Source organism: Chiloscyllium punctatum, chromosome 25 (assembly GCF_047496795.1).
Source record: "Chiloscyllium punctatum isolate Juve2018m chromosome 25, sChiPun1.3, whole genome shotgun sequence".
Classification (NCBI taxonomy): Eukaryota; Metazoa; Chordata; class Chondrichthyes; order Orectolobiformes; family Hemiscylliidae; genus Chiloscyllium; species Chiloscyllium punctatum.
The window spans coordinates 32,490,767-32,512,985 of NC_092763.1; the positions used below are offsets into that span (position 1 = coordinate 32,490,767).

The following is a 22,219-nucleotide window of genomic DNA, read 5'->3' on the forward strand; positions in this document are numbered from 1 at the left end:
TGATCGTCCATGTGCACAGAGACATGAGTTCATGGTCTTCTCTGGAACAGCAGTTTGCTAATGAACTATAAAGTCATTTTACAAGGAGAAACATACATATTAATTGGGTGACTATTACAATCAGTGAGTTTCAATACTAAAGATTAAGCCATCTGCTGTTACACAATGAATAACTGTGTTCACATAATGAATACTTTTCACCTTGTTAAACTGACCTCACATGCTGAGTGCTTCCAATATTGTTAAATGGCTCTACATAATGAATGTTTTTCCACCTTGTTAACCCATTACCCCTGCCTGCAGAACCCCATTGTTAACCTGTAAGTTCTTATTGATCTGAGTCATGCTCAGCTGAACCTCTTATTTCACAAAACACAGAACTTAATTCTTTCCCTGCCTGTGCTCAGCTGAATCTCTTGTTTCACAAAACTCAGAACTTAACACTTTCCCTGCCTGCTTACACCCTATACACATTCTCACCAGCTTAAGTAAATATTCTGTCAAGCAATTGCTTACAGCTGATTTACTGTTAACAACCAATCACACTTACACAAAGGAAAGAATTCGTTCACATAGCATCGGTTCGTAGGCTTACCTTGAATCCCACCATGAAGCAGTTCTACAGGTCTTTACAGCACAAATTTCTTTATTGATTTTAATGAGGAAAACTATGCAGCTCTACACAAACTAATTTCTCTCCCAAAATGTTAAGACTAAATTTTAACTTGACGACTCACCAAATTCTCAACTTCCCCCTATGTTCACAGTGCACTCAATTAACATTGCAATATGTAATTATGCCCTGCGCTGTCAGTGAAAGACAATTTCGATGGTATAATAACACACATTTGCAATTGAATTAAGATACTCAGTTGCCCATAATGACAGTTCAGGAGATGGTACAACTGCCTCAGTTGAGAAGTGACACTTCAGAAGTGACTTAGCAATTAAACTTGTGGCTTTCCTGCTTTGACCTATTCTATATCACAGAGCAGTTAGTTATCGAAGCAAAATGTTTTTGGAGCTTTTTGTCTCATAAAATAAAGATCGACAATAAATTTGAAAAATCATTCACTACAGTACCTTCTGCTATAATGCATGTTTCATCAACATGAATTCGCTAGAACGCGATTGTCGAATTGGCGACATTGTTTCCAAAGCGCGAACATTTAAAACGTGTGTTGTCTGTAACATGATTACATTGCCAGCACTTTAGGTGCTGTTTCTAAAGCGTGATTTTTCTATCACATGGGCTTGCACAAGAATGCAACCAATGTGTTACAGAAGAACTGACTAGTCTTTAAATGGAGTTTACAATTTAGCAATTGTTTAACTTCATGCTGTTTATTTTGGTATAATTCACCAATAATATGGAATTCCAAAAAAATACAATTTTTAATTGCTTCTCTTTGAATGAAGAATAATGGTATGCCATAGTTACTTCTACAAGAGGGAAACAAAGTAAATAGAGGTATAACCCTGAAATATTCATGTCCTTCTTTGTAGCCAGTGAACATAAAATTACGAAGAACTGATAGCAGGTTGTCCATTGTTTGCTGTAATTGGTCTGGGGCTTCACAAAGAAGAAATTATTGTATTTCTTATCAAAAGTACAGATATAGAACTGAAAATAAATATATTTTACTTTTTTCCCTCAACCATTATGATGTGGTAACCAAATTTAGTTTTGACAGGGGGATCTGTGTAAATGGGTTTGTCTGTTGTACTGTTGGACAGAGCAAAAGCAGCTTCCTGGAAGGGTCCCACCATTGAACCTCTGGTCATCCATCCCAAATCGCCCTAAGACAGAAACAATAATTTTCAATTTGTTTGCAACTGTAGAAAGAAACCATTTCTCTACATTTCTGTGCATATGTGTACTTGTATATAAAATGTCATAAGTCTTGCATGCAGCTAAGACACAAATTTGTTGCGACTTCTAAATTAACTTCATTTATTGGCTTAATTATACATGCAATATTACATCATGGACTGGGTTATAATAATTTGATTTGAATGGCAATCCACAACCTGGAGCTATTCTTGGGTGAGAATATATCAGCTTTTGCAACAGGTTTTTAACATTGTTAAAAGTCACACAATACCAGGTTATAGTCCAACGGGTTTAATTGGAAGCACTAGCTTTCGGAGCTCCGTTCCTTCATCAGGTGGTTGTGAAGTACACAACTGTAACTCTCAGAATTTATGGCAAAAATTTACAGTGATGTAACTGAAATTGTACATTGGGTGGCATGGTGGCTCAGTGGTTAGCACTGCTGCCTCACAGCACCAGGGTCCTGGGTTCGATTCCCGACTGTCTGTGTGGAGTTTGCACATTCTCCCAGTGTCTGCGTGGGTTTCCTCCGGGTGCTCTGGTTTCCTCCCACAATCTAAAGATGTGCAGGTCAGGTGAATTGGCCATGCTAAACTACCCACAGTGTTAGGTGTGTTAGTCAGGGGTAAATATAGGGTAGAGGAATGGGTTTGAGTGGGTTTCTTTTCGGAGGGGCAGTGTGGACCTGTTGGGCCAAAGGGCCTGTTTCCACGCTGTAGAGAATTTAAGAAAAAAGTACTGTGATTGTTTGTTAAGTCTCTCATCTGTTGACCATGATAGTTTCACTTCTTTCATATGTAAATCACAAAACTTTTTTAAAAGTTACATTCTCAGGTTAACAATTGGTGTCAGCTCAGATAAGATGTTAAGATGTTGAAGGTGTTAGCCCCCTGTGATCCCTGTCTGTGCCATAATGTTTAGACTGATTCTCATCTAAAATGTGAGTTAACAGAGTCTTACATGGATTCATGCAGTTTTTCAGCAAAGTACAATGTAACTCTGCAAGTACAAATTCACCGCACAAATGTATATGTGTGTGTCAGGGTGGGGGCTTGTGAGTGTCTGTGAGAGAGAGTGGATGTGTATTTGTGAGAGTGTAAAGTGGTCTAAGTCTGTGAAAGGGTGCGTGTGGGAGTGTGTGTGTCTGTAGGAGTGTGCGTGTGTGTGTCTGGGGTGGGGGTTTGAGAGTGTCTGTGAGAGAGTGTGTAAATGCATGTGTGTGTGTGAAGAGTCGAAGTCTGTGAGAGGATGCATGTGTGAATGTGGGAGTGTGGGTGTCTGGGGGAGTGTGGGTGTCTGGAGGAGTGTGGGAGTGTGGGTGTCTGGAGGAGTGTGTGTGTCTGGAGGAGTGTGTGTGTCTGGAGGAGTGTGGGAGTGTGTGTGTCTGGAGGAGTGTGTGTGTCTGGAGGAGTGTGGGAGTGTGTGTGTCTGGAGGAGTGTGTGTGTCTGGAGGAGTGTGGGAGTGTGGGTGTCTGGAGGAGTGTGGGTGTCTGGAGGAGTGTGGGAGTGTGGGTGTCTGGAGGAGTGTGGGAGTGTGAGTGTCTGGAGGAGTGTGGGTGTCTGGAGGAGTGTGGGTGTCTGGAGGAGTGTGGGAGTGTGGGTGTCTGGAGGAGTGTGGGTGTGTGGGTGTCTGGAGGAGTGTGTGTGTCTGGAGGAGTGTGGGAGTGTGTGTGTCTGGAGGAGTGTGGGAGTGTGAGTGTCTGGAGGAGTGTGGGTGTCTGGAGGAGTGTGGGTGTCTGGAGGAGTGTGGGAGTGTGTGTGTCTGGAGGAGTGTGGGAGTGTGTGTGTCTGGAGGAGTGTGGGAGTGTGTGTGTCTGGAGGAGTGTGGGAGTGTGAGTGTCTGGAGGAGTGTGCGTGTCTGGAGGAGTGTGGGTGTCTGGAGGAGTGTGGGAGTGTGGGTGTCTGGAGGAGTGTGGGTGTCTGGAGGAGTGTGGGTGTGTGGGTGTCTGGAGGAGTGTGGGAGTGTGTGTGCCTGGAGGAGTGTGGGAGTGTGGGTGCCTGGAGGAGTGTGGGAGTGTGGGTGCCTGGAGGAGTGTGGGAGTGTGGGTGCCTGGAGGAGTGTGGGAGTGTGGGTGCCTGGAGGAGTGTGGGTGTCTGGAGGAGTGTGGGAGTGTGGGTGCCTGGAGGAGTGTGGGAGTGTGGGTGCCTGGAGGAGTGTGGGAGTGTGGGTGCCTGGAGGAGTGTGGGAGTGTGGGTGTCTGGAGGAGTGTGGGTGTCTGGAGGAGTGTGGGTGTGTGGGTGTCTGGAGGAGTGTGGGTGTCTGGAGGAGTGTGGGAGTGTGGGTGTCTGGAGGAGTGTGGGAGTGTGGGTGTCTGGAGGAGTGTGGGTGTCTGGAGGAGTGTGGGAGTGTGGGTGCCTGGAGGAGTGTGGGAGTGTGGGTGTCTGGAGGAGTGTGGGTGTCTGGAGGAGTGTGGGAGCATGTGTGTGTGTGTCTGGAGGAGTGTGGGAGCATGTGTGTGTGTGTCTGGAGGAGTTTGGGAGCGCGCGTATGTGTGTCTGGAGGAGTTTGGGAGCGCGCGCGTGTGTGTATATATATATATATATATATATATATGCACAGTGTAATGGTGGTCACCCGTAGTGTGACATGAACCCAAGTTCCGGTTGAGGCCCTCTCTATGGGTCCCGAACGTAGCTATCAGCGTCTGCTTGGCCACATTTTGCTGCTTCCTGTCCTGAAGTTCGCCTTTGAGGTTGGCCACCCAAAGATCCAAGGTCGAATGTCCTGAAGTCTTCTCCAGCTGGGAGGGAACACTCTGTCTGTTGATTGTTGTGTGGTGTCCATTCATCCGTTGCCACAGCCTCTGCTTGGTTTCACCAATGTACCATGCCTCAGGGCATCCTTGCCTGCAGCCTCATCAGTTTTGTGATTTACATATGCAAGAAGTGAAACTACCATCATCATTCTAAGAGATGAGAGACTTAACAAATAAACAATCAAGGTATTTTTCAATGTACAATTTCAGTTACATCACACTGTAAACTTTTGCGATAAATTCTGTGTCTTACACTTGTGTACTTACAATTTGTGGGCGGCATGGTGGCACAGTGGTTAGCACTGTTGCCTCACAGCGCCAGAGATCCGGGTTCAATTCCCGCCTCAGGCGACTGACTGTGTGGAGTTTGCACATTCTCCCCGTGTCTGCGTGGGTTTCCTCCGGGTGTTCCGGTTTCCTCTCACAGTCCAAAAATGTGCAGGTCAGGTGAAATGGCCATGCTAAATTGCCCATAGTGTTAGGTGCAGGGATAAATGTAGGGGAATGGGTCTGGGTGGGTAGCGCTTCAGCGGGTTGGTGTGGACTTATTGGGCCAAAGGGCCTGTTTCCACACTGTAATCTAATCTTAACCACTTGATGAAGCGCTCTGAAGGCTAGTGCTTCCAAATAAACCTGTTGGACTATAACCTGGTGTTGTGTGATTTTTCACTTTGTACACCCAGTCCAACACTGGCATCTCCAAATCATGGTTTTAAACATGGGACTGAAGGAATATTGCATTTGTTCAATTAGTTTAAGGTGTCTTAATAGAATGAGACCACTGGAAATTGGGAAAATGTAGCAAATCTGTCTTAGCATATTTATAGGATAACTTAGATGATAATATTTCAACTGATAAACCCATTCAAATAAAAACAAACAAACATTCTTCAGTTTTTCAAGTGAAATATGATTTTGTTTGAACCTGGTCAAAATTTGGTATACAGTAGGTGGAAACTCCTGATTAAACCAAACTTTATACAGTTCATAGTGAACATAGACTTGCTCCTTCAATAGCAGCATGAACACTACCAAATTATCTCAAAGTAATTACATAATGCATCCAGATATCCATATCATAATAAACAAATCAATAGTTGTTCAAAAAATACTTTCTACCATGGAATCATATAGGTTTAATGAAATACCACAGGATATAATATCAAGCAAATGAAGATTACAGATAATTTGCACTTAGCAAAAAGCCAGAGTGTGGAAATAATGACAGGGTAAGAACTGCACTAAGTATCATCACCGGGAATCAATACATTAAGGTGATTTCTTCTGCACATTTGCATTTAGTACTTAAATAGAAGCAGGAAATGCTTGAGGAACTCAGCAGGTCTGGGAGCATTTGTGGCAAGAGAAACTGAGTTAATGCTTTGAGTCCAATGACTTCTTCAGAACGTCACTGAACTTCAAATGTTGAATCTGATTCTCGCTTCACAGATCCTACTAGACCTGCTGAATTTCTCCTGCATTTTTTAATTTTTATTTCAGATTGCCAGCATCTATGGTATTTTGCTTTTACTTGAATTGCTACTTACTCCTTGCCTGGCTTTGTCTTCACTGTACTGGCTCGCCACTTCATTAAATTTCATGCCAGATTTCAACTTCTCCATAGCTTCCATGATTTTACTGTGCTTTTCACAGAGAATGTGCCTCACCTGAAACACAATAATTCTATATGAATGGTGTCCAACAAAAGAGATCCATCAGGCTTTTTTGAAAAATGCTTGAATTTCTGAACAAAAGTAAATTGAAGCCATAACTTCTTTGAAAATACCTGTTAATGTATACTGTACTAAGGCTCCTAGAACAAGAAGGTTGAGGTGTGAAATTCAGTTTGTACTAAGTTAGCTGATCTCCCTGACAGTAATACAAAGAGTGTGAGAATTATTCTTAGTGCCCCAAGGTCAGGGAGGAAAAAATTTCAGCCAACGTTCTTGCCTCTAATCACTATTCTATAACCTTTAATACTAAATAAACACTAGCTAAGCACATATACTGAGATGTTGAATGAGAACAGAATTTTCTAAATGCCAATGTATTTACCAGTGAATAGTTAATACTTCATGTCATATGAACAGACAATAACAATCAAAAGAACTGCAAATGCAAAAACAGATATTGTTGGAAAAGCTCAGTATGTCTGGTAGCATCTGCGAAGAGAAATCAGAGTAAATGTTTTGAGTCCGGTAACCCTTCCTCAGAACCAGAAACGTTAACACTGATTTCTCTTCACATGTATTGCCAGACCTGCTGAGCTTTTCTAGCAATTTCTGTTTTTGATTATGAACAGTCACTTGGATTAGTCACCAAGATCTGATACATCCATGTAACAATCAATATCTTCAAGAGAGCGGAGCATTGGCTCGAGGGATGTGGATCACATCAAGGTAGCTGCTCTGCTACTTAATCAAATGACCTGATTCTGCCCTAAGCCAGAATCAGGTCATCTACGAATGATTTAGCTCCAGGCTCCCTACGAACATGCTGTGCATTTACAGGAGAGAAGAGATAGAAAGGAAAAACTAAACCCAGTGACTTAAAAGTGTTATGTTTCTATTCAAAATGAGCCAGGGCATCACAGATTTCAATAACAGTTAAGGGCAAAAGAAAGATTTGCATATATGTTGCATCGTTCATGATCACCAGTTGTCTTAAAATCTGTTATCAGCTGTTAGCTATTATTGATACACAACTGCAGGGTGACCAGGACTGGGAACTCAATACTCAAGGACATTCAAGGAATGGAATGAGTAGGTAAAAAGGAAAGAATGAGGGGTAGTATACTTAATAAAGGAAGGTAATACTGTGAGCATGTTATGGGTCCAGAACATCATAATGTGAAATTTGTTTGTGGAAATAAGGAATGATAAGGAAAACCAGTCATGAATGGCAATAGTTGATAGGTCTGAAAGAGTGGCTCACTGTAGGATAAAGTATAAATCAGGAACTAATTTAGGTGTGTGAAAGGGGCATTATAATTGTCATGGGGTATTTTTAATCTGCACATTGGCTGACATATCAGATCCTGGACATATCAGATCGGCAAGGGTCATATGGAAGATGAATTTATTGACTGCATCAGCAATTGTTTCTTAGAACAATATGTTATAGACCTATCTGGGACCAGGCCATTGTAGATCTAATAATGTGTAATGAGATATCATTAATGACAGATCTCATAGTTAAGGATACCTTAGGTGTTAGTAATCGCAACATGATAGAATTTCAAATTTAGTTTGAGGGAGGGCAACTCGATCCTCACACAACTACCCTCAACTTAAAAACGGCAAGAAGATGGTTGTCTAAAGCAGACTGGAAAAAAAGACTGGGGCATGTCAGTGGATGAGATGTGACAGATGTTTTAGCAGATATTTCAAATCGCTCAGCAAAAATTAATTCTGTTCATAAAGAAGGACTCAATGAGAAGGATGAACACACAGTTAACAAAGGCAATCAAGCAGAGCATCCAATCAAAAACGAAAGCTTACAAAGCAGTGATAACTAATATTAGCTGGAGGATGGGAACTTTCTTTTTGAGGAACTGACAGTGGATTGGCTAAAAGCTAATAAAGGAGGAGAAAATTGATTATGGAAATAAATTGGTGATAAATATAAAAACAAACAGCAAGAGCATCTACTGGTGTATAATTAACAAAAAAAAGTAGTTAAAATCAGTATGGGACTCTTGGGGGATGCAATAGGTGATAAATAACAGGGAAGAGGGTCATGGCAGAGGAATTTTTTCCACAAGTCTTCATTTAGTGGGTGACCCAATAAACATCCCAAAGAGAACACATAACAATATGCTAACTGGAAAATTGATCATATAACAGTCTATCACAAGGGAAAAAGTATTGGACAAGTAAATTAGACTAAAGGTGGACAATTTCCCAGGTCCTAATGCACTGCTCTCTAAGGTTTGAAAGGAGAAAACAGACGGATTTGAGACATTGGTCAAAAGATTCCTGAACTCTCTGGATTCCATAAGGGTTCAAGGGGATTGAGAAATGGTTCATGTGAAGCGCCCATTCAAGAAAAGAGAGAGACAGAAAGAGAGTGAAGCCATAGGCTAATAGTCTAACATCTGTCATTGGGAAAATACTACAGTTTGTTATTAAGGAAGAAATAACAGGACAATTAGAAAAGCTTATCACAATCAAACTGAATTAACATGGTTATGTGAAGGGAAAAAACATGTGATTAATTCGTTCGACTTGTTGCTGGAACAAACAGAATTAATAATGGGAACTGTAGGTGTAGCATATTTGGATTTCCAGAATGCATTCAATTGGTGTCACATAAAAAACTTATTGCCCAAGGGCTCAGTACTGGAGTTAATGTACCAGTATGTAATGGGAATTAGTTCACACACAGAACATCGTGCCAGAATTAATGAATTTTTTCAGGTTGGAAAGATGTAACTAGAGAAATTCTATAAGGATCACTCCTAGGGCCTTAATTATTTGCTATCAATATTATTGAATTGGAGAAGAGGCAGAGCATAATGTATCTAAATTTGCTGATTATAAAAGTAGGTGTGAGGGCATATTGTGACAAGAACATAAGAGATTTGCAAGAGGATATAGACATAAAGGCAAATACTGCATTTGCTGAAATCTGAAACAAACATAGATTTTGGACAAACTCAACACAACTGGCAGTATCTGTGGACAAAGAAAAACTAAGTTAATGTTTTGAGCAAGGTATGATTCTTTTTGGTTGAGTGGTCAAAACTTGGCAGATTGAGTTTAATGTAAGATTATGTACTTTGTTAGAAAGAATCAAAAGGCAGGTATTATTTAAAAGGAGACAGAATCCAAAGAAATTCCAAAACGTAGGGACCCGGGTATTTTTGTGCATGAAATACAAAGGGTGCAATGTAGGTGCAGTAGTAATTAAGAAGGCAAACAGAATTTTGGCTGTTATGCAAGGAGTGGAATTGGAATTTACAAGTAGGGAGGTCTTGTTACAATTATACAAGGTATTGGTGAGGCCGTGCTCGGAATAGTGTGTACTGTTTTGGTTTCTGTATTTTAAAAAAACTGGTGTTGGAGGCGGTTCAAAAATGATTCCTTTGGCTGATTCCTGGGATGAAGGGCTTCACTTATCAGGGCTAAACAGCTGAGGCCTTTAGTTATTAATATTTCGAAGAATGATCTTATTACAACATGTAAATTATATATGAGGGCCTGTATTTAAAAATGAGATACAATGCAATTTCTCTTCCTGGGGGTAGTGAATATCGAGAATTGCTATACTCTAGAGACCTGTGGATCACTAAATATATTTAAGGAGAAGATAGATACATTTGTGAAATATCAGGGAGCTGAGGGCTGTCACAGAAGAAACATTTCAAGACTTATGGAAATCATCTGTCATCTTACTGAATGGTGGGGTGAGTTTGAGGGGTCAACCTTATGCCAACTGCTATGCCAGTCATTTTTCACACTAATTCCCTGCTTAGGTATATTAAAATAATCCAATCCTGATTCCTCAAAATTGTTCTTGGAGAGAAATTTAAGTTTCTAACTATTTGGGCTAAATATCATTAAGATGCAGGCAAGTAAGAACTTAGCGCTTATAATTTGAAATAATCAGATACTTTTACTAAAAACAAACTGTAATATATTATTACACCATTTCATAAGAAAATGCTTTGCTTTTGTTCCTTCTGGGCTGACAGCATCATTTGCAAGGCCAATATTTGCTGCCATTCCTATTGCCCTTGAACTGAGTGACTTTCTAGACCATTTTCAGATGGCAATTACGATTCATTCATATTGTTGCGGGTCTGACATCACACATAGTCTAGATCAGGTATGGATGGCAGTCTTCCCTCATAAGTGACACCAAAGGATGTTCGTGAACCAGATGTGTCTTAACAATAATTGATGATAGCCGTCATGACTCTTACTGAGAGTAGCTTCATGTTCCAAATTTGTTAATTGAATTTAAATTCCATCTGCTGTCCCTTTTGCATTATCTTGGTTCTGTGGATTACTAGTCTAGTGACATAACCACTGCACCACCTTGCACAGCAGAGAATTCCCATCAAAAGATCTTACAATAATACATGTCACTTTTTGAAAATCTGTTTTGCAATCAGATTGTGGAATTATCCTGCCAAAAACATCAGCGTTAATAGTTCTGAAGTTGCTAGTGGTTCAGAGAATAACGTATACACTGATATCAGAGCTGTTTTCAACCCTCCCTCATTTAAAAAACAGTTTATTTTCAACGTCTACCATGAACCATTAGGAAACTCAGGACCCATTTGAATTTAACATCTGCTTCTTCTTGATGTGGTTATTGAACTAATAATCTACAACATGAAGGTATAAGGGTGTTACCAAAGAAGCCAATTTACCCTCTGATCTCTTACCTTCACTGCATTACCCCCTTTGGATCCTTTTTCTTTCTTATCAGTATTATCACCACTGGCTGCGGCACCTTAAATATACAAAAATGGAAGAATTTTCTTTGTTTACAAAGTAAATGCATTGGTAATCCATAATTCAGTTCATGGTTGCACGATATGGAGCTTCAGCAACATGTTTTTGGAGTATTTGACTATTAAAAAACTAAGATATGATTCCCCAAAGACTAAACAATAATAAAAGCAAAATACTGCAGTTGCTTGAAATCTGAAATAAAAACATAGAGTACTAGAGAAACTTAGTATATCTGACTGCATTTGTAGAGAGGGAAACAGAATTAATGCTTCCAGTCTAGTATGATTCTTATTTGGAACAGATTTGAAAAAAAGAGTTCTGAAGAGTTCCAAAGAAGTCAGACCGTACTTGAAACACTAACTCTGTTTCTCTCTCCACAGATCCAGCCAAATCTACTGAGTTCCTCAAGTTCTTACTAGCATAATAACTGGCTTGCCAATCTCAACAATTGATAAACACCTCACTGTCATTATGTCCATGGGTGAAAGTGTTTGGTATTGGGATTCCTTTTGCATACTGAGCATATAAATTTAAAAAAAGAGACAGATTCAGGCAATCATTTGGGTCTGAGAAGGTTGTAGGGGCAAACTTTCGCAAAGCTCTAAAGAAGAAATCAGGAGGGGGAATTAAGAGTTATTTTGCTTATGCCAAGCAAAATGCATAGCTTGTTTATTTCCTTGGCTTTATTACTTAAGGACAAGTAGTATTGGTTGAATTAAGAGAATCTGAAAATAACTATTAAGCTGTATGTTCTCCTGACATGAAATAAAGCAGCTTAATAATTTATTTCAGGCAAAACGCTTCTCAAGTTTACATTCAGACATATTTGGCATCTTACAAGAAAAACAAAAGGGTTATGGTTCAGTTATACAGGACACTTGTGAGACTACATCTGGAGTTCCATAAGTTGGCCTCCTTGTTTAAGGAAAGATACAAATTCAGAGAAGGTTTATTAGATTAATACTTCAAATGAGAAGGTTCTCTTATGAAGAAAATTTGGTCTGGCGAGTCTAGTATCTCCTGGAGTTTATGAGAGTAAGAGGCAAATTGATTAAAACATGAAGATTTCAAGGGGTTTTGACAGAGTGGGTGCACAAATGCTTCCTCTCGTGGGAGAATCTAGAACTAGGGGCAACTATTTAAAATAAGGTATTGTCGATATAAGACAGAGGTGACATGATCATTTTTGTTGGAGGGTCATAAATCTTTGGAACTCTCTTCCTCAAAAGGCAAGGGAAGCACAGCTCTTGAAAATTTTAATCGGTAAAGATGGATAGATAATTAATAAGTGGGCAAAAGGTCATTGGGGTAGGCAGAATTGTGAATTGAGATTGCAATCAGATCAACCATGATTTTATTAAATGGTGGAGCAAGTTTGTGCAGCCAGATGGCCTATTTCTACTCATAATTTCTATGTTTATATGGTGTGTGAATTACATGTATATCCATTTCAAAGTGGTAGCCAGTACTGGTGTTAAAACTGGCATCACACTATGACGTAAGTAGATTCTGGAGTATGGAATGCTGGACTGAAAAAGGTATAATTGATATTGGGATACAATTCTCTGGATGACGATAATCTAGTGTTATATTTTTTCAATAATGACTTTTAACGTGCAACACCAAACAGTGAATGTAACTGGGCAACTTGTCACAAAGGAGTCTCAAAGCCAAATCTCTAATTTTGACCCAATATCTTGCATGTGCATTTTCTGGCAGTAAGCATTCAGAAGTGGATTAAAAAAACAAAACTGTGGAAGTTCTGATGACGAGTCATTCGGCTTGAAATTTCAACTTTTCTCTTCACAGATGGATCCAGACCTGCTAAGTTTCACGAGCAAATTGTGCTTTTGATTGCCCAGTCTTCCATGCTCCCAAGTTGTACGACACCTGAGCAAATCTTATCAGCCACCTGACTGCAAAATCAGGTCATGGGAGAAACTGAAAAGTTTCTGACATATGTAACATGATGTTGCATCCTTGTGAAGTAATCTGGAACATGCTCATTTAACAAGAAGTACAAATGTACTTCATCAAGGGCTGCACAATTCAGTCCCTAAAATAAGATTAACTCTTGATAAGTAACCATCTCCAGAGTGTGCACGTGGATAGAATAATGTTGTTTATACTGGAAAACACATTTTCCTCTTAGTAAGCATACTTGCTGTCGTGAGTCAGCAATCTCTGTGACACCAAAGAGTAGGAGAATTACTAAAATCAGCCCTTGGACCAGAATTACATAAACGTCCCTTTGGGCCTACGCTTTAGTGCAACATCAATTGCCAACACTGGTGAACCAATCTTTCTTCTCCTCCTTTTCTTTTATTACACAATATTCACCTCTTCAGCTTCAGTTATGCGAGCATCACTCGCTGTGAGGAACCAGTGATTAATTACAAATGAAACTAACATTCATGTCTATCCTTTTTCATTTACATTTGCACAACAACAACATTTAAACTTCAATTCCGAGGAATGATACAGTCAGACAATGTTTAAAGTGAACACACCTTTCCCACCCTTTGACTTTCCTTTAGGAGGCATCTCGAGAGAGAGAGAGAGAGAGGAGTCAGACACCTGCCGCCTGACCAAAGGCCCACAGAATTCGAGCTGTCAAACGGCCCAGCGGATTATCAATTAATCCTCGAACGGAGATGGCAATGTCCAAATTTTCACGTTGCGATATTTTCGCGGTGAGCGATGTTATCGAAAAAAATTATGTGAGCAAAAGAGACAACTCCTGTCGTCATCACGCAGCGCCGATGAAGTGAAGGACCGACAGCGACAAAACAATCTCCCATTAGGATTGAGTGTGAAGTCTGAACAGTCAGGAGGGCAGGGTGAGTAATGGAGACAGTACCTTTTCCTGCGGGTTACACGGTAAGGAAAAGTGTTTTCATTGTGGACAGAAATGTTAGCTTTCTCTATATGTTTGGAGTGGGAGCGGTGATGATGCTGAGTCAGGTGCCTCTGCAGCAGTTTCAGTCTAAACTTTTAACCAGGAAATGAAAGTAAGCAATAATAACAATATACATTTATATTGGACGTAAACTCGGACCAATAGTGTTGTAGTTTTCACAATATTGAGCGAGTAATCGAGCGGCTCAGGCTAATGCTCTGGGGCACGGGTTTGAATCCCAGCTGGTGGAATTGAGAGTTTGTCTTAGGCATGGTGGTTATGAAATCATAATCAATTCTTCTAAAAACTCATCAGGTTCTCTACTGCCTTCAGGAAAGGAAATCTGCCATCCTCACCTAGGCTAGCCAACAGCAATGTGATTAGTGGATTAGTGGTGCTGGAAGAGCACAGCAGTTCAGGCAGCATCCAATGAGCAGCGAAATCGACGTTTTGGGCAAAAGCCCTTCATCAGGAATAAAGGCAGTGAGCCTGAAGCATGGAGAGATAAGCTAGAGGAGGGTGGGGGTGGGGAGAGAGTAGCATAGAGTACAATGGGTGAGTGGGGGAGGAGATGAAGGTGATAGGTCAAGGAGGAGAGGGTGGAGTGGATAGGTGGAAAAGAGGATAGGCAGGTCGGACAAGTCAAGGAGACAGTTACGGAACTGGAAGTTTGAAACTAGGATGAGGTGGGGGAAGGGGAAATGAGGAAGCTGTTGAAGTCCACATTGATGCCCTGGGGTTGAAGTGTTCCGAGGCGGAAGATGAGGCGTTCTTCCTCCAGGCGTCTGGTGGTGAGGGAGCGGCGGTGAAGGAGGCCCACGACCTCCATGTCCTCGGCAGAATGGGAGGGGGAGTTGAAATGTTGGGCCACGGGGTGGTTTGGTTGATTGGTGCGGGTGTCTTGGAGATATTCCCTACAGCACTCTGCTAGGAGGCGCCCAGTCTCCCCAATGTAGAGGAGACCACATCGGGAGCAACGGATACAATAAATGATATTGGTGGATGTGCAGGTGAAACTTTGATGGATGTGGAAGGCTCCTTTAGGGCCTTGGATAGAGGTGAGGGAGGAAGTGTTGGCACAGGTTTTACAGTTCCTGCGGTGGCAGGGGAAAGTGCCAGAATGGGAGGGTGGGTCGTAGGGGGGTGTAGACCTGACCAGGTAGTCGCGGAGGGAACGGTCTTTGCGGAAGGCGGAAAGGGGTGGGGAGGGAAATATATCCCTGGTGGTGGGGTCTTTTTGGAGGTGGCGGAAATGTCGGCGGATGATTTGGTTGATGCGACGGTTTGTAGGGTAGAAGGTGAGCACCAGGGGCGTTCTGTCCTTGTTACGGTTGGAGGGGTGGGGTCTGAGGGCGGAGGTGCGGGATGTGGACGAGATGCGTTGGAGGGCATCTTTAACCACGTGGGAAGGGAAATTGCGGTCTCTTAAAGAAGGAGGCCATCTGGTGTGTCCTATGGTGGAACTGGTCCTCCTGGGAGCAAATACGGCGGAGGCGGAGAAATTGGGAATACGGGATGGCATTTTTGCAAGGGATAGGGTGGGAAGAGGTGTAATCCAGGTAGCTATGGGAGTCGGTGGGTTTGTAAAAAATGTCAGTGTCAAGTCGGTCGTCACTAATGGAGATGGAGAGGTCCAGGAAGGGGAGCGAGGTGTCAGAGATAGTCCAGGTAAATTTAAGGTCAGGGTGGAATGTGTTGAAGTTGATGAATTGCTCAACCTCCTTGTGGGAGCACGAGGTGGCGCCCATGCAGTCATCAATGTAGTGGAGGAAGAGGTGGGGAGTGGTGCCGGTGTAATTACGGAAGACCAACTGTTCTGCATAGCCAACAAAGAGACAGGCATAGCTGGGGCCCATACGTGTGCTCATGGCTACGCCTTTGGTCTGGAGGAAGTGGGAAGATTCAAAGGAGAAATTGTTAAGGGTGAGGACCAGTTCGGCCAAACGAATGAGTGTGTCAGTGGAAGGGTACTGTTGGGGACGACTGGAGAGGAAAAAACGGAGGGCTTGGAGGCCCAGGTCATGGCGAATGGAGGTGTAGAGGGATTGGATATCCATGGTGAAGATAAGGCGTTGGGGGCCGGGGAAACGGAAGTCTTGGAGGAGGTGGAGGGCGTGGGTGGTGTCTCGAACGTATGTGGGGAGTTCCTGGACTAGGGGGGATAGGACAGTGTCAAGGTAGGTAGAGATGAGTTCAGTGGGGCAGGAGCATGCTGAGACAATGGGTCGGCCAGGGTGGTCAGGCTTGTGGATCTTGGGAAGGAGGTAGAACCGGGCAGTGCGGGGTTCCTGGACTATGAGGTTGGAAGCTGTGAGTGGGAGATCTCCTGAGGTGATGAGGTTCTGTATGGTCTGGGAGATGATGGTTTGGTGATGGGGGGTGGGGTCATGGTCGAGGGAGCAGTAGGAAGAGGTGTCCTCGAGTTGGCGTTTGGCTTCAGCGGTGTAGAGGTCAGTGCGCCAGACTACCACTGCGTCCCCTTTATCCGCTGGCTTAATGGTGAGGTTGGGATTGGAGCAGAGGGATTGGAGGGCTGCGCGTTGTGAGGGTGAGAGGTTGGAGTGGGGGAGGGGTCGACAGGTTGAGGCAGTTAATGTCCCGGCGGCAGTTGGAAATGAAGAGGTCGAGGGCAGGTAATAGGCCAGCGCGGGGTGTCCAGGTGGATGCAGTGTGTTGGAGGTGGGCGAAGGGGTCCTCGGAAGGTGGGCGGGAGTCCTGATTGTGAAAGTAAGCTTGGAGGCGGAGGCGACGGAAGAATTGTTCGATGTCACGTCGTGTATTAAATTCATTGATGCGTGGACGGAGGGGGATGAAGGTGAGTCCTTTGCTGAGGACTGATCGTTCGTCCTCAGTGAGTGGGAGGTCTGGAGGGATGGTGAAAACTCGGCAGGGCCGGGAGCTGGGATCTGGTGTGGGTGTGGAGCTGGGAGTGGGGTCGGAGCCAGTACCTGGAGTGGGTGTGATGGTGGGGGGAATGGGGGTGGAGGCGTGAGCTGAGGTAATGTTGCCCTCGGGGTTCTGGGGTGTGGGGATAGTGACAGTGGGGTCTGTGGGGGGGCGTGTCAGCAGAATGCAGGTGAGTGGCGCTGGTGGGGGCGGAAGTGATGGTGATCATGGCAGTATTGGTGGCGGAAGTCACTGAGCGTGTGGTATCAGCAATGATGTGAGGGCCGGAAGAGGCTGTGGGAGCGGCCATGATGTGAGCGGAAGTGACATCATCGCTCAGCGTGGGGGTGGTAGCTGCGTCAGCCACATGGCTAATGGCGTTTCCGAGGCCAGGGGAGTCTTCTGGAATGTTTGAGGAGCGCTGGTTATGGAGGTGGGTGGATAAAAGTTTGTTGTACTTACAGTTTTTGATGTTTGAGATGGAATTGAAATACTGTTTGTTGAGAGTATGAATTCTCCTGAGGATGTAGTACAGAGTGGGTCCTTTGCAATTCTGCGAGAGTGTGGCCCTCAGCTGAGGCAGGACTGACTGGAGAGAGGTTAGGTGCCGGCGCATTGCTGCAAGCGTGGAGTGGAGCATCTTGAAGGAGAACTGTTGCTGGTGTTTTTGAATCTGTAGTCTGTACTGTTTGTCCTGTTCGGGTCCGAACTCTGCTGGTTTAAAGGTGGTCTGGAGTCTGTGTGGGGTGAGTTGGTTACGGAGGCATGCACTGAGGAAGCAAATGTGGCTGTGGTACCGAGTTTATTTCACAACATGGTTGAAGAGCTTCAGAGCAGAGGAAATGACCTGGGAGTTGCAGTGGGAGAGGGACTCCCTGAGATTCTTGTAGAGAGAGGAGGAAAACTTCTTCAAGGCAGGCATCCTTGCAAGAGGATTCGCAGTAGGGTTAAAATCAACAAGGTAAAAACCATGACTGCAGATGCTGAAAACCAAATACTGGATTAGTGGTTAAAGATGCCCTCCAACGCATCTCGTCCACATCCCGCACCTCCGCCCTCAGACCCCACCCCTCCAACCGTAACAAGGACAGAACGCCCCTGGTGCTCACCTTCCACCCTACAAACCTTCGCATAAACCAAATCATCCGCCGACATTTCCGCCACCTCCAAAAAGACCCCACCACCAGGGATATATTTCCCTCCCCACCCCTTTCCGCCTTCCGCAAAGACCGTTCCCTCCGCGACTACCTGGTCAGGTCTACACCTCCCTACGACCCACCCTCCCATTCTGGCACTTTCCCCTGCCACCGCAGGAACTGTAAAACCTGTGCCCACACCTCCTCCCTCACCTCTATCCAAGGCCCTAAAGGAGCCTTCCACATCCATCAAAGTTTCACCTGCACATCCACCAATATCATTTATTATATCCGTTGCTCCCGATGCGGTCTCCTCTACATTGGGGAGACTGGGTGCCTCCTAGCAGAGCGCTTTAGGGAACATCTCCGAGACACCCGCACCAATCAACCACACCGCCCTGTGGCCCAACATTTCAACTCCCCCTCCCACTCTGCCGAGGACATGGAGGTCGTGGGCCTCCTTCACCGCCGCTCCCTCACCACCAGACGCCTGGAGGAAGAACGCCTCATCTTCCACCTCGGAACACTTCAACCCCAGGGCATCAATGTGGACTTCAACAGTTTCCTCATTTCCCCTTCCCCCACCTCATCCTCGTTTCAAGCTTCCAGCTCAGTTGCTGTCTCCTTGACTTGTCCGACCTGCCTATCTTCTTTTCCACCTATCCACTCCACCCTCTCCTCCTTGACCTATCACCTTCATCTCCTCCCCCACTCACCCATTGTACTCTATGCTACTCTCTCCCCACCCCCACCCTCCTCCAGCTTATCTCTCCATGCTTCAGGCTCACTGCCTTTATTCCTGATGAAGGGCTTTTGCCCGAAACGTCGATTTCGCTGCTCGTTGGATGCTGCCTGAACTGCTGTGCTCTTCCAGCACCACTAATCCAGTATTTGGTTTTCAGCATCTGCAGTCATTGTTTTTACCTTACAGCAATGTGATTGTCTGCTCACTGAAGTGGTCTTTATCATCAAGATGGGTTTCTTGCAACATGGCAATATCAACCATCTCCTTCCTGATACTCGAAAGTACTTTTTTTCTCTTGACCAGCGAGTGACTCCCCTTGATGTTCCAGGTGCACTGTTTGAGGAGACACTTAGCCATATCCCTCTATGACAACTGTTGAGCCCCTGAGAGGACAAACCCAACCTCAATGCGCTGAGTGTAAATAAATGAAGGCTCATAGAATTTAAAAAAAATACACACACTAAAACTACACCAACAATACTTTCAAAAACTACCTCTACTAAAAGCCAACAAACTAAACCAATTGCAACATATAAAAAATATTTGATGGGAGATGCTTCTTCCCCCCCCCCCCCCGCCCAGCCCAGAGGGGCCACTCACATTACCCACATACACCTCCAGAACCCCTCCTAGCTAGAGCTGTGCCCCAAACACAGGCGAATGATAAACAATTAAACTAGGTATTATGGGCAAAGAAATTAAAAATGTGATTTATTCTGTCCTTTGCCTCTAGTCGTCATCTCTTACTAAATAAAAGAGTACATAGCAAATTTACGAATATTAAACTATCGATTTCCTTCAAAATACTTTAGTAGAGGAGGGTAAAAGCACCACTTCACCTGAGTTATGGTGCAGTGCTCAGCAATGCAGACCTGTTAGATTGCTGCTGTCTTGATCCCTGAATAGTTGTTGTTTAATGTTCACTTTTAGAGTTAAAGAATAATTTGATATTTTTTCTTTAAATAGTGGAATTTGGGAGTTCTGTCACGCCATATTTTCACAGGTTATGAGGTGAAGTGAGCTTTTCTGAGTGCTTTTTTGGTTAACAGAAGGGTTCACCACTGTGTCGTAACACAATAAATTGATGAGTGAATGGTCGAATAATCTGTTGCTAGTCGAAGAAGTAGTGTTGGCCTGCACCTGATCACCTGACTAGGTAAACAGAGGATTCGTCTGAATTAATACGACACTTGAGTCAGTTGCAATGCAGCCTGTGATTAGATTTTAAAACAATATTTTATAACTGATGAATGGTGCTACGAGATAAGAGAGATGGACAGGAAAGTCAAAGAGAATTGAAATTGGGAAATAACCTCGATCAAATCTTAGAATCTTTACAGTATGGAAGTAGACCATTTGGCTCACATCGTCCTTCCGAAGAGCATCTCTACCCCCTATCCTCTCCCTGCACTCTGCATTTCCCAGGGCTAATCCATCTGACCTGCACATCTTTGGATCGTGGTAGGAAACCGCAGTACCCAATGGGTTAATGGGCTGAGGAATGGCAGATGGAGTTTGGATTCATGTGATGTGTTGCCTTTTGGTAAGGCAAACTAGGGCAGAACTTGTACAGTTAGTGGTAGTGCCCTGGGGAGTGTTGCCGAGAAAGAGATCTTTAGTAGGAAGGATCTTGTTGAACTTGAGGGGGTGCAGAAAAGATTTACAAGGATGTTGCCAGGTCTGGAGGTTTTGAGAAGCTGAATAGCCTGGGCTTTTTTTTCCCCCTGAAATGTTGGAGGCTGAGGGGTGACCTTCTAGAGGTTTATAAAATCATGAGGGGTATAGTTAGGAAGAATGACTAAGGTCTTTTTCCTCTGGTGGAGGAGTGCAAAACTAGAGGGCTTAGGCTTAAGGTGAGGAGGAAAGATTTAGAAAGGTCCTGAAGAGTAACTTTTTCAAGCAGAGAGTGGTACATGTATGGAATGAGCTGCCAGAGGAAGTGGTGGAGTTGGGTACAATTACAATATTTAAAAGCATTTGGATGGTAATATGAATTATGGGGATATGGGAGAAATACTGGCAATTTGGACTAGGTCAGATTGGGATGTCTGAGCAGTGCAAATGAGTTGGAGCAAAGGGTTTGTTTCCATGCTGTATGAATCTATAAGTAAGGAGGTGATGAAGACAAGATTAGACGCAATCAAAAGAAGTGTTAGGAAGGAGATGATTTAAAGTCAAGAAGGTTATAAACAAGTGATAATTTTTCAACTCAGCAATATAATTTTAGAACATTGTTTTTCGTGGATCTAATTATAAAAATTTTGCAAATGATTGTGCTACATTAATTCAGGCTGTGTTTATGGTAAGAACAATCATGGTAATAAACACAGTTGGAAATATGATTGTGATGCTTCTCATAACTGAATAGTTTGCCAAAACCTAAAATTATGGAACCATAGCAAAGAGCTGGCACAAAAGTTGTTGGGTCCATTATTGTCTTTGCTGTGTTATGAAGATGTGGGTGTACTGTATCTTTAAGAAAGTTAGAAGCTTGCAGAACTACCTGACAGCGCTAAGTGTTCTGAACAAGATATAATGTAATCCTTTGGTCCAGCAGCTAGGGTAGTTGGTTGCCTGGAGACACACCCAAATTTGAATTAGGTCCATCAGTTTAAATTATACCCCCCCCAAAAAAACCAAACCCCAATCAATTTTGAATTTAGTATATTGGCAATATTAAAAGCAAATGACACAATCCGATGCTTTGGAGTATTAGACTGGGAAAGCGTGAACAGTTGGGAGAGAACCGCCAAGCCACCAGCATGTACAGACTGCCTGAAACACAGCTCTCTTAAAGGTACAATTATCAGTCAATGACCTGTGAAAGAGAAATCTTAAGAAGAAAATCTCCAGAAGATGATATAAAGGGAAGATTCAACAGCTGCCTGGTTTTGAAATTTGAATTTTTGGTAAATCTTAGTCAGGGGTTTTATTGGACTAGTATTATAAAGGGAAAGTAAACAACACGTTAGAGGAAGGAGTTGTAAATAGTTGTTAGCTAATTATTCTCCTTTATACTTCAAGAAATAAAGTTGTTAATTTTTACTTTAAATAGTTCTAGGCCCCTCGAACTTTCACAGATTACCGAACAGGGTAAATCTTTTCTGTGTTGTTGATTTAAAATTAGCGGGGTGGGGGAGGTGGGGTTACCCCATGTTGTAACAGCTAGAACCAACTAGAAGTGATCCAACCACCCTGTTCTCTGCTCATAGCCTTTGTCTTCAAATATGCAAGTATTTTTACAAATGCATTAGCTCTCCAAATTGCTGCCTGTTGAAGGAATCCCGTGGTGAATTTGGTGATGTGTGGAAGTTACCTAGTATCTCTTGAAGAGTGACTCTCTATAGAGAAAATAAGGAATTAAATTGGGAAGTTTCTCTCCCATTCAGAATGGGGGCAGTATATTTGGTGGTGCTAATATCCTTGGATTCAATGCATAGGGATGGGTATTGCTCGCCATGTCAACAGCAAGTATTCGGTGATGTTTTGGGTGTAGGTG

General features: G+C 43.2%; 2 protein-coding genes across 3 annotated transcripts in view; one reads left to right on the plus strand and one right to left on the minus strand.

The window, feature by feature from the left end:
* Positions 1–628: 628 nt before the first annotated feature.
* pin4 (protein (peptidylprolyl cis/trans isomerase) NIMA-interacting, 4 (parvulin)) lies at positions 629–13,728 on the minus strand. Its single transcript, XM_072594954.1, has 4 exons — positions 13,565–13,728; positions 10,985–11,052; positions 6,138–6,257; positions 629–1,800 (listed from the first exon to the last, which is right to left on the minus strand). Exons 1-4 carry the CDS (start codon positions 13,596–13,598, stop codon positions 1,642–1,644), a joined length of 381 nt encoding a protein of 126 aa, XP_072451055.1. The 5' UTR covers positions 13,599–13,728; the 3' UTR covers positions 629–1,641.
* Positions 13,729–13,796: 68 nt separating this feature from the next.
* Positions 13,797–22,219, plus strand: part of pla2g12a (phospholipase A2, group XIIA) — a 31,540-nt gene continuing 23,117 nt past the window's right edge. Inside the window, exon 1 of one of the 2 annotated variants that reach the window (XM_072594952.1) lies at positions 13,797–13,894. The gene's annotated coding sequence lies outside the window, so the exon portion shown is untranslated. Of the gene's footprint in view, positions 13,935–22,219 lie in introns of both variants that reach the window. The other variant, XM_072594953.1, reaches the window with a different exon arrangement.

Coding starts and splice junctions, on each gene's coding strand:
- pin4 (XM_072594954.1), bottom strand. CDS start 13,598: ATGCCTCCTAAAGGAAAGTCAAAGGGTGGGAAAG. Junction 6,258..10,984: donor AAGGGGGTAATGCAGTGAAG/GTAAGAGATCAG, acceptor ATTGTGTTTCAG/GTGAGGCACATTCTCTGTGA. Junction 1,801..6,137: donor AAGACAAAGCCAGGCAAGGA/GTAAGTAGCAAT, acceptor TTTCTGTCTTAG/GGCGATTTGGGATGGATGAC.